Source organism: Octopus sinensis, linkage group LG11 (assembly GCF_006345805.1).
Source record: "Octopus sinensis linkage group LG11, ASM634580v1, whole genome shotgun sequence".
NCBI classification, from domain to species: Eukaryota; Metazoa; Mollusca; class Cephalopoda; order Octopoda; family Octopodidae; genus Octopus; species Octopus sinensis.
The window spans coordinates 26,064,115-26,077,300 of NC_043007.1; the positions used below are offsets into that span (position 1 = coordinate 26,064,115).

General features: G+C 34.6%; 1 protein-coding gene across 6 annotated transcripts in view; it reads left to right on the plus strand.

The window, feature by feature from the left end:
- Positions 1-13,186, plus strand: part of LOC115217153 (poly [ADP-ribose] polymerase tankyrase) — a 216,965-nt gene that overhangs the window by 81,737 nt on the left and 122,042 nt on the right. For 3 of the 6 annotated variants that reach the window (XM_029786768.2, XM_036507261.1, XM_036507258.1), the window contains exon 3: positions 7,376-7,411. The exons of the other annotated variants lie outside the window; for them this stretch is intronic. In XM_029786768.2, the coding sequence (XP_029642628.1) occupies positions 7,376-7,411 (36 nt within the window). The remainder of the gene's footprint in view (positions 1-7,375; positions 7,412-13,186) is intronic. 6 annotated transcript variants of the gene reach the window in all.

The following is a 13,186-nucleotide window of genomic DNA, read 5'->3' on the forward strand; positions in this document are numbered from 1 at the left end:
ATTAACTACATAACCATGTATATGAAAGTGTGTGTACGAGCAGAAATATATGTATATATTTGCATATACATATAGATGTATGTGAATGTGTGTGTGTGTGTGTGTGTGTGTGTGTGTGTGTGCGTGCGTGCGTGAGTTATTATTGGAAACATTCTTTTAAAAGTTATTGATAGTCTTTCTTGAGCGCAAGTGAACAGCCATCATACATATGTAGACATGCCCTGTTTTGAATAATTCACCTTAACCTAAGAATTCTGTTATGCTTTTCCCATTGGTTTCCATATTGTAAATTTGAGATGCATTCCAAATATAAAAAAAAATAAAATAATAATAAAAAAATAAAAGGAATACTTGTATGAAAGTATTAATGTTTAACCATGCACTGTATGTATATATAAAAATGTTTGAAGTGAAATGTATTAGGGTCCAAATAAGTCTATGGTAATACCATATAGTGTGGCGCATACCACAAATGATGTTGACTGCTATGTGATAGGCGGTGTTGCGATAAGAGTTACTGCGAGGAAGTGGGGTACTATCTGCTGCTATACAGATCATCAGTAGCAACGTCTGCTGCATGGGTGAAGCGCTTATCAAAAGTTGTTTAACGTTTACAATGCACCATCTTTGTGCAGCACAGTAGGAACCCCAATCTTGTAATTTTCATGCTATTTTTATGATTAGGGTCATTATCAACAAAGTTCTGTAGACCTTCTTTTTTCTCTCTCTCCCTCCCATATGAAAACCCATCATCATCTTTTTTGTTCCTTGTTCGTCAGTATAATCTCCATTCTGAAAAAGTGAACATTTTGTCTTTTTCATGATATAAAATATATATATGACTACATATGTATGTTTGCTCTTGTGTGTGTGTTTACACATTCATATTTTAAAATGTGAATATGGTTTACATTATGTATGTATATTGCAAATGTGTAACTCAAAATTTGAACTAAATCATTTTATTTTTTCAGTTATAATTAAATGTTAAGTAGGTCTTAAATAAATTTTTTTGCAAAATACATTCAACAAAAGTTTTTTGAAATTATATTATTTTATAAGTAATATTTACCAGTTTTATCCTTGAAGGCTTGGTTTATGATAACTAGTGTCTTATTTAAACCAACATTATGCTGATAGCACTTACACAGTCAAGCACACATGTGCACACACATTTCTTTAATGCAATTACTTGGGTAATTGATACACTTAGCATGCACTGAATTGAGGATTCAGATGCTATTTGAGGAATCATATCAATAGTGACTGTGCATCTAAAATTTCAGTATTAAAACTGGCTTCCCCAAAACGGTTACTTTTGATTTTATATATAAGCCCACTTTTTCCTGCTGGCTTGGAATGGATGAGTTGTCACATTTTAAATCCATTTTTATTTGTTTGGGGTTAATGCCCTGTAGACAAGTCGGAGGACCACTTACTGCTTGTACATTCTAAATTTGGCATAATTTCTGCAGTTGGATGCTCTCTTTTACATATTTCAGGAGTGTGAAGGAAGAAACAGAGTAAGTGAGGGGGTAATAGATGAGAGACATTGATGGTAACTACTTGTTTGTTGATATGAGAAAGAGAATAAGTGATAGATAATAACAAGAGTGTGTTGACAAGTAATAGTGATAGGTGACTGGCAGTGCAGAAAGGGTAATGGTAGGACATGTTGGTTATCTAGAGATCCAATACAATCCTTCAGACATAGTCATCTCGGTGTAAAAGAAAGGTAGTTACAAGAATGGTAACAGGGATATTGAATATAGACAAATTTAGTGCGATCCCTCTGTACAGGATGATACAATGAATAGGCAAGCCAGTATCAGAGAGAGACGAGAAGTTTGGACAGATCCAATGCCATTTTTAGTTATGGAGTAACAGGCGAGAGGTTGATCGGTGGTAGAGAAATGTGAGGGTATCAAAGGATGGGGGAGTAGCCGGTGAAGACTTAAGGGAGGCCCACAGAATAGGTGCATTCTCCTTTCCAGCCTGTATCATTCCCATTTTAATGTTCAATTGGCTACACCTGTACAGGCAAGCAAGTGTTTTTCAGTAAGTACTACATGTCATTAGTTATTGCAGTCCTTTGTCAACTTCTTCATTAGGTTGATTATTCTGAGATCCATCTTCTTAGGTCTCTCTCTTGTATAGGTTGTATCCATTATGAGTGTTCTCTACTACTTTTTACAGTAGTACAACCCTGCTCTTATCTTGGGCAACATTAGTGGTGTTGACTTGATGTGTGGACAGCTATTGGGCTCACATAAACCTTGCCTAAGCATGTGCCCTGGAGAGCAACTTACAAAGTGCAGAATATTGTCAGCTCTGACTGATGGAGTCCTTTGTGTGTGTGTGTGTGTGTGTGTGTGTGCATGCGCGCACATGCATTTACATACTGAGACATTTTCAAGAGGAGTGGACACATGTGGGGTGTAGTCCCACGTATACAAAAAGACAGCTATGCCAGCAGACCTCCGAGTTGTAAAGTGAGAGTTAGAAACAATAATTGTGTTATTGGAGTTGAAATCAGCAAAAATTTACTGACTCCAATTAAATGTAAAATGCAATATGTGTTAAAATTTCCAATTTCACAAAAACTAATTTAGCTAATTTCACAAATACAACTTTAAAAATAATAACATCAGATTTAAGAGCTTTCTATGAAAGAATATCTGGTAGAACAAATTGTTAATAAATTTGGGTAATGATTTCACCCCTTTTCCATATAATTAGTTTCTTTAATAATTTTTGAAGGAGTAAACTTTTCAATTCATTACAATAAAATTTTTTATTCAGTTTAATGTAATTTTTCACATTACATTCACCTTGATAATTATGTAATCTTAATAAGGAAGCATTATTTATCTAATTGAGTTTATTTATAATTTTAGGAGTCAGAGTTGATATAGTGTACTGACGCAACAGTTCTGTAGACAACAACTATAAATGTTTCCAACCATTGAGGAATCTTCTGTTAGCGACTTCAACCCTTCCTCACTCATTATCTCCTTACTTCCTTGGGAAAATATATACTTTGTATCAAGATTTTTAAGATAGCATCTTAGTGTTAGTACACACACATACACACTGAGCATACTTATACAAATACGAGGGTGTATTTGTGTTTATGTATGCATATTCATATTTATATATCAATTTGTGGTGCGGATAGAGATGTATGCAGGCATCTGTGTGTAAATGTATGCAAATATGTAGGTATTCTAAGAAATCTATCTGTTGAGCTTGTACCTGCATCTGACAAGTGCTTCTCCAGGGTGTAGGCCTGCGCAAAGTCTTTTATGGAAGACTGACAAGTTGCTCATACATGAATGAGGTCACTCCACTCCACATTACAAATGTGTGTATATGTGTATTTTCTTTTTCTGTGTATTTCAGTGTGTGAATATATTTTTTATTTGTGTGTGTGCCAAAATTAGGATTGATATTGTAAATGTTGTTTTGAACATTTATGTAGTTCTTCTTAAGTGTCATATATATTGATTTCATAATTTGGCACAAAGCCAGCAACTTGGGTGGAGGGGTAAGTCGATAACATCAATCCCTATGTTGTACTGGTAATTATTTTATTGACCTTGAAAGGATGAAAGGCACAATTGACCTCAGTAGAATTTGAACTGAATGCAAAGACAAATGAAATGCCGCAAAGCATTTTGCCTAGCATGCTAATGATTCTTCCAGCTCACTGCCTTAAGTGTTTTGTGTATAAAAAATTAAATTATATATATTACTTAACCCCTTAGAATTCAGGTTACTGTCAAATCTAACAATTATTTGCATTGTTTTGAATTAATCATACATTATCTCACAGCTTTGAGGGTTTGAGCCATGTGATTGTTTATTTTGAGAATGACGTTGCAGGGTAGGCGTGAAAGTCCAGACCTGGCCAGTTTGAACATAAAACAGGTAGACGATTTGGCGAGCTGGCAGAAACATTAGCATGCTGGGCTAAGGGTATTTCATCTGCTGTTACGTTCTGAGTTCAAATTCTGTCGAAGTCGACTTTTGCCGTTCATCCTTTTGGGGTCGATTAAATAAGTACCAGTTATGCAGTGGAGTCGATGTAATTGACTTAATCCCTTTGTCTGTCCTTGTTTGTCCTCTCTATGTTTAGTCCCCTGTGAGCAATAAAGAAATAAATACTAAAGGGTTAAATCATTCACTGGGTCATTACTATACCTTTTCTTTCTATAGTAGTATATAAGCATATGTTTCACCATCTGATGATTGCCACTTTAATGTGAAATTTGAAGTAATGACTAGTTGCCATCTGTAACTTTAAAGACAACATGATTTTACTCTACTATATATCTTGAATAACTTTTTACCTTGTTTGTACCACTAGTTGCAAGCAAAATCCCGTCTCTCACTCTCTGTCTCTCTCTAATTGTCTTACCTACACAGTAACTTCTAAACAATCATTTAGGTGTATAGAGATTATTAAAATGTTATGTATAAATTAATTACAATCTCATTATCACCGTCATTGATAAACCCTTTTCAGTGTTTCTAGTTTCTTTGATTCTGAACACCTACCTTCAAAGGTACTAGTAGATAATGCACTAAGTTAGTTGCTCTTTCTTCTGTGTGTGCCTTTTCCTTTATTCGTGTACGGAACACTTAGTTAAGAGAGGAAAGCAAAAAAAAAAAAAAAGCTTTAAAAATTATCTTTTTAATAAGCTTCAGTTTCAGATTTTTGCTTAATCATCTTAAAGCACTTTTGTCAAATTGACCAATTTTTTATGACAATTATGGTTGTATTTGAGTATTTGAATTTTTCAGTTATTTACAAGATGAATTACCATCACAAAAGAATCTCGTCTTTATGTATAGGCATAAATGCCATTTGAAAATTTCTGTACTTGTACTTTTAAAGTCGTTTGGGTTTTATGTTCGTGTGTGTGTGTTCATAATTGAATTTCTGTCGAAATACAACATTCCTTTTTAATAATGACCTCAATTTACATTTTTTATTATATATTTGAATTAATAAATTGGAATTTCTCTTTATAAAATCTCTTTTGCTATGTCAGGGAAGTATATTTTATTTATTTAAAACTATATATGTGTGTGTATGTGTGTAATGTATGGATTACATTGATATATTTATAATCTTAAATTTCAATTTGTTTATCTTTAATTTAGAATTGATTTTTATTTATTTACAAATGAAAGCTATAGATATGATTTAATGATATTTTTTTTGTTGCACATAGAAATAGCATAAATTTGCAAATCTCCCCTCCTCCCATTTCAGGGTGAATGAATGCTGCTATTCTGAAGAGATGTTTAACCATGTAGTATTTAAACCAGTCATATTAACCCAAAAATATTCTACCTGTTTTATCTTCAAACTGATCAGATCTAGCTTCTCACATCCACCCTACACTGTCATTCTAAAAATTGTCACATTGAAATTTCAAAGCTATGAGATACGCATTATTAGTTCAAAACAATGTGAATAAATAAATTTGCATTTCGTAGGGTAATCTGAATGCTGAAGGGTTAAGGTAGAGAGCTAGCAGAGATAGCAGTGTGTGACACCAAATTGCATTGTAGTAGTTCTTTTTCTTCTTAATGGTCATAGCCTTTAATATCGTTAGTTCTTGTCATTGAGTTGTGAAAGGCACAATGGCTGTGAGGTTGAGTTTCTGGACTACGATCATATTCTTTTATTCTTTTACTTGTTTCAGTCATTTGACTATGGCCATGCTGGAGCACCACCTTTAGTTGAGCAAATCAACCCTAGGACTTTTTTGTAAGCCCAGTACTTATTCTATTGGCCTCTTTTGCCGAACTGCTAAGTTACAGGGGCGTAAACACACAAGCATCGGTTGCCAAGCGATGTTTGTGGGGTGGCAAACACACACACACACATATATGACAAGCTTCTTTTAGTTTTCGTCTACTAAATCCACTCACAAGGCCGAGGCCATAGTAGAAGACACTTGCCCAAGGTGCCATACAGTGGTACTGAACCCGGAACCATGTGGTTGGGAAGCAAGCTATTTACCATACAGCCACTCCTGTGTCTGCCACACACTCCCCTTATTAGCTGTCAGTTGTGTTGTTCCTCTGATAAAGCATCTGACTCTGCTCTAGTTCAGTTTCTGAACGAGCAGAATAGGGGTGGTTTGGTCGGGGTGCAGACACTTTGTTGTGGCTGTGTGTTTTGTAGCAGGAAAGGCATTCAGCCATAAAAACAATTGCTCTAATGTATAAATCCTCTCATCCAGTAAAACATGGGAATATAGATATAACAAAAGATTAGTGACCTTGTGAAATTGCTACTGCTGTTATTGAGATCACTGAGCCAGCAGAAATATGGTTGAGTGCCAGACTAAGAGGTTAACTTTCCATTTAATTCCTTTGGGGCCAGTAAAAGAAGAATCAGTAATATACTTGGAGATACTGTTCCTTACTGCTTCCTTTGCAATTTGTTGCATTGTAATCTATGCAATAAATAGGTATTATTAATTGGTAGAGCTGCCGACAAAAGGTCATGTGGTGTTTGATTATGCCATTTTAGATTCTGATTTTAAATCTCATGATGGCCAGCTTTGCTTTTCATCCTCTGAGTGGGTGGCATTGGGTCAGTGGTTAAAATACTTTTTAAATATTGGGGTTGGTATGATTGACTGCAATCTCTCTAAAGTTTGATGCAATCGGTAGTAACCTTGCAATTAATAGTAACCTTGGTAATCATTGTTCTAGTTCTTCATGTTCTGAGTTCAAATCCCATCAAGGTCAACTTTGTTTTTCATCCTTCCAAGGTTGCTAAAATAAAGTACCAGCCATGTACTGAAGTCATTTTGATTGATCCCCTCCTCAATTTCTGCCTTAGTACCTATGTAAGAAATTTTTATCATTATTGTAAGTATAGTGTATTAGCAAAATTGTTAGAACACTAGATAAAAAAAACAAACCCTGTGTTATTTGTTCTGGCTTTTTATATTCTGAGTTCAAATCCTGCTGGGTTAACTTTGTCTTTTATCTTTCAGAAGTTAAAATGAAGTATCACCCAAATACTAGGAGCAATATAATCAACAAAACCCCTTCCAGCCAAATTTCTGGCCCTGATCCTATATTAGAAACTAAACATGCTGGGCAAATGCTTAGTAGCATTTCTTCCACCTCTTTACATTCTAAGTTCAAATCCTGCTCAAGTTAACTTTGCAATTCATCCTTACAAGTAAAATATTGGGGTTTATGAAACCCCATCTCCTTAAAATTGCTGGCTTTATGCCAAAATTTGAAACCATTATTAATGTTATTATTATTGTAGATTTCAATATGTTTTTCATATTATTAACTCCTTGTTAACTTTTTTTTTTTCTTGTTTTCAATACAGTTGTACTCTATGGATGCACCTGATTTTTCAATCATGGTCAGTTTATCAGTTTCATTTCAATTTTGCATGGTCAAGTACAATGTTTTGTTCTAGATGTTTCATGTTCTTTGTGGTCATTATTAAGATCGACAAGCCCCCTTTCCCTAAGTTCCAAGCCTTGTGCCTATAGTAGAAAGGATTATTATTATTCAGGCGTCGAGCTGGCAGAGTCGTTAGCACGCCAGGCATATTGCTTATCGGCATTTCGCTCATCTGCACATTCTGACTTTAAATTCCGTCGAGGTCAACTCTGCCTTCACACCTCTTGGGGTTGCTAAAATAAGTACCAGTTGTACACTGGGGTTGATGTAATTGACTTACTCCCTTCCCCAAAATTGCTGGTCTTGTGCAAAATTTGAAACCATTATTAATATTATTATTATTGTGGTGAGCTGGCAGAATTGTTAGCACACTGGGTGAAATGCTTAGCAGTATTTCGTCTGATGCTACGTTCTGAGTTCAAATTCTGCCAAGGTCGCTATTGCCTTTCATCCTTTCGGGGTCGATAAATTAAGAACCAGTTACGTACTGGAGTTGATGTAATCGACTTGTCCCCTCCCTCAAAATTGCTGCCCTTGTAGCAAAATTTGAGACCATTATTATTATTGTTTTGTTTTAGCCCATTTTTCTTGTCTCTCACTGTTCAATATGTTGGATGGATCTGTACATTCGAAGATCACCAAATATTCAGGTTGTTGTTGTTGTTGTTGTTTAAAACCCAGGTCATCCTTGGTTGAGCAGATAGATCTATGTAATCAAAGGTATTCCAGCTATGACCATCCCATATTCTTTTCCAAATATGCATTAAGGACAACACCGCCTAATGTTCTGTTCCTTTTTTAAGATAGCTGAGTGTGATTTGAGGAAGGTTTTACTGCTATTGCTATTCCTAGCAGATTGAACAGCTGTGTAGAGTCTTACTTCATTGTCTCATCAAAGAGGTGTTGACTTAAGACAAGTGTCCTGCCTTTGATCAGTTGCTCTTACTGAGTGTTGGCTCAGCATTGAACCCACTGTTATGGATTTTGGTTTGTCTTTGAGTATAGTGGAGTTAATTCTGGTGAACATAGTTGTAAATTTGTGTTGTAATATCATTGTTGTAATGTCTGCATGATAGTTGTTTGGTGGGGTGTTATGTTGTGGTATTTTATTGCATTTGTGTAATTTTGTTTCTTACAGGATATTAAATGACTCGTATCTATTTCAAACTGGATTTATGCTGTTCTCTTCATGATCATCTTGATCATCACTATATGTATTTTTTATTATTATTTGTGGTTAGAGAAATACACAAGCAGTTTCTTTTCTTACATTGGAAATAATTAAGAAAATTTTAGAAAACAGGTATAAAAATGTGAGCTATATTTGCCATCTCAATATGGCTAATCACTAAGGGTGGGTGTTACTGTAGCTTATAGCCCCAGGAGAACATCTCCTCCAGCTGGCTTTAGGCACAGGGGCTATAAGCTACAGTAACACCCACCCTTAGTGGTTAGCCATATTGAGATGGCAAATATACCTCACATTGTCGTGCAGTTACTGTTTATACTGTATAAAAATGTTCCAAGTTTATCAAAGGTTATGTTAACATTGCAATAATACTTTCTGGGATGTGCCTATGTCTGTCCTTAACGATAGCCAGATAGCCTTTTCACAAAGTGGTCATTTATCTGTCCTGTTGTACCTATTGCAAACAAAATGGTATACATTCCCAAACTAAGTTAGTGTATTTTCTTATATTTTCAGATTTCTTTTCTACAACATCATAGTCATTTGGTGTTGCTTTGTTGCTTATTCATATGTTAGTCATTTTTGCCATGGAAGATCTCAGGCTTATATACATGCTATGGTCTGTCTTCAGACTGAAATTTTGATTTTGTCTTTTGACCCTTCCAGGGTTGTTAGATACCTGTCATGTACTTGGGTCGTTCTTAATTGGTTTTCACCCTTGTACCAAATTTGAGACTTTCTGCCTATGTTAGAAATTATCTTCATCGTTATTAAAATTGACCATGGTACTAAAAATAAAGTGCAGTTTTTGATTGTGTTTCCTCGTATTCTGAGTTCAAATCACAATGGAGTTGCCTTATGTTTAGGTGACATCTAGTCAGTCATTTCAGACAAGCAAAACTCATAGGTGAAATAGAAAAGGAGGTAGGTGGATACAGTTCAGTGGTTTATTATATATTTTGAGACTGATGGCTTACTTTTGAAGCAGACTTCTATCCTGTTCAACCAGTGGGTTTAAAAATTTTAGCTAACTACTCCTGAGTACAGTGAATTAGTAAGTTGACTTCCAGCTCAGAATAACTGTATATTAAAAAAAACAAAAACATGAGGTTTTAGAAATCTGTAGTTCTCGGACACATTGTTTCTCAACTTTTTTTTTATATGAAAAATAACTTTTACTTCAAATGAAAACTTACAGGTTCTTATTAAGCAATATTCATTTATTATCTTTATTTTATTTTTTAAAAACTACTTTTAAGAATTTGAGGAGAAAATGCATAAATGGTGGAATTGGTTGATTTTTAGATGAAATACTTAGAAAATATTTAATTATATCCCTTTACTTTTTACTCTCTCGAGTTCAGATTCAACTAAAATTAACTTTGCTTACCTCTTTACCGGTAGAGTGGCAGACGAAATATTTTGTAGTATTTAGTTTTGATTATGTCCATCTATGTTCTGAGTTCAAATCTCGCTGAAATTCACTTTTCCTTTTCCTTTGTAGCCAATATAATAAGTACCAGTCTATAGAAATAAATAAAGTACTGGGGTTGATATATTTGAATATATTCGCGAATAACAAAAACCAATTAAAGAATTCCTTATGTATATTTTTTTCTTTGTTATGAACTGTACTTCACTAAATGTATACTAAGGATTTAGTCACTAACTCAGTATATATTTCAGCCATAAATTACTAAGTTTTGAAATATTGAGCGGACACATTCAGATATACAAGCTGACTTTCGGAAATTATTGGTTTGTCCCATTTCTGTTTTGGGTCTGAAGTCAGTGTTTCAAGACTTGGCGCTGAGTCTTATCCCCATTCCTTGCAAGACTTGCTGTTTGTGGTGATTGGACAGTAAAATTCAATTTTCTTTATGAAAACTTTATTAACTGTTGTTGAATATGAATTAAAAGGGTCACACATATTTTAGGTACTGTTTTACTTTAAAGTAGAAAGTATAATTTTATAAATAGAAACATTATTTTTAAATCTCTCAGAGAGATATTCAGTAACAGTTCTTTAAAGCCTATTTGCCAACATAATGTGGCTGTCCTGGGTTGGACGATTATTACTGTTGTTTAGCCCAAAACATCGTTTCCAGCTGGCTATACAATACAATATCTGTGCCCTTATATTTTCTTTTTTTCTTTCTTTAAATGTAAGGACACAGATATTGTGTTGTATAGCCAGCTGGAAATGATGTTTCAGGCTAAAGAACAGTAACAACTGTCCCTTCCAGGAAAGCCACATGTTGGCAAATAGTCTATAATTTTATATTTCATTTATAAACAATGGCAGTAAAAGAAAATTATATCAGGTAATTTTTGATAATGTGATCATAGGTTTTGATTTATTGTTTTTATATTCTAATTATACTTAGTTCTATGAACTGGGAAATTTTTGTTAATGCCTAGCCCTTTAGCATTTATACTAACCATATCTGACCCCAAAATTCTATCTATTTTTTTTGTGTAAACTGGCCAGATCCAGCCTTTCACCTATCCTGCAATGTCATTCTAAAAATAAACAATAACATCTTTGAAGTCTCAAAGCTAAAAGAAAATACAGGTTTCATTATATAAAATGTGAATAAATAAGTATTACATTTGACAAAGTATTCTGAAAGCTAAAGAGTTAATGTTTTGTACTGCAAGTAACCATAAATAACTGTTTCTTAGTCTTGAATCACATGTAACCACAATTCAATTAGCATTGTTATTTGAAGACAGAGAAAACAAACAAAAAAAAAAACGTAACATTCTTCTGTCTAAGAAGAATTTCCCATTAAAAAACTTCCTGTTTATACTGTGTATGTTTTTTTTTTTTTTTTTTTTTGTGGTTTAGCAAGTGAATGTCTTCAGAATTTTACTTTGAATTTTAAAGCATCCTAGCATAATACCTTTAGTGGTGAGTGAAGATTCAGAGATCTATTAATGATTTGATTAGGGAGGGAAGGAGAGCCTGGACTTAGGGGAAATAGTCAGTGATAATTCAATGTCTTCTATACACAGTCATGTAGATTTTATACAGGGATTTATAAGTTCTGAGGGTGGAATGGTCATACAGTTGACTCCTTCTAACTGATAACTGTCTCTGATAGAGTTGTCTTCTAATGTCCTGGGTATTATTATATAATTAGGTCTAACAAGGTTCAATCAATGTTTAATGTTTATTTTTATTTTTATCTTTTGAAATTGGAGTACAGTGTATTGATGCATACATGTTTAAAATGTAGACACCTTTGGGAGTATACTGCAACCACTAGGCAAAACTATATGAAGGGAAAAGCAAATTTTACTTTAAATCTTGCCTTTCTTTTGATAAAGCAGTTGCATGTGCATGAGAGTATGTGTGTGACCAAATGCATGTATGCACACATGCACAATCATGTTTGGATCTACAGACGGGAGGAAATGTATTAACTCTCTCTTTACTCTTTTACTTGTTTCAGTCATTTGACTGCGGCCATGCTGGAGCACCGCCTTTTTTTTTTTAGTTGAGCAAATCAACCCCAGGTCTTATTCTTTGTAAGCCTTGTACTTATTCTATCGGTCTCTTTTTGCCGAACCGCTAAGTTACGGAGATGTAAACACACCAGCATCAGTTGTCAAGCAATGCTAGGGGGACAAACACAGACACACAAACACACACATGCACATATATATATATATATACTTGTATACGACGGGCTTCTTTCAGTTTCCGTCTACCAAATCCACTCACAAGGCTTTGGTCGGCCCGAGGCTATAGTAGAAGACACTTGCCCAAGGTGCCACGCAGTGGGACTGAACCCGGAACCATGTGGTTGGTAAACAAGCTACTTATCACACAGCCACTCCTGCGCCTATTTAATAGATGTCAGAGCAATTTTATGAGATTAAAGATTATAAATTGGGCCTCATCACTAATGAATAATTTAACCAGCATCATATATAGCTCAGATGGAACAATATATTACACTAAGCAAAAATCATTAAGATGCTGATTGCAGAAAACAGTAACTGAATGAATGAAAGAAAGAAATGAAAATGTTTATGACATTGTGTTAAACAGTAAGACACAAAGAGCTGCATACATCTTGAGTGGTGCAGATTGCCCATATCTGGAGTAGATTTTATTCTGTCTTTTTCTGCAGGTAGCACAAAGGTGCATTTGTTGTTGGAAGGATTGCACATATAGTATGGAACGCTTTAGTAATGGAAGTGAACTACCAATTTCATACAAGTGTGTGTGTGTGTGTGTGTGTGTGTGTGTGTGTGTACATACAAAGAGAAAGAGATGGATATATAAGTTGGTAGATATATATATATTTCTTTACTACCCACAAGGGGCTAAACACAGAGGGGACAAACAAGGACAGACAAAAGGATTAAGTCGACTACATCGACCCCAGTGCATAACTGGTACTTAATTTATCGACCCCGAAAGGATGAAAGGCAAAGTCGGTAGATATATATAGGCTAAGTTGAAGTCTTGTCTTGAGCCTCTAATCCCTTTTGGCTGAGCTTATCCTAGTTTCCATGGTGAGAATACAA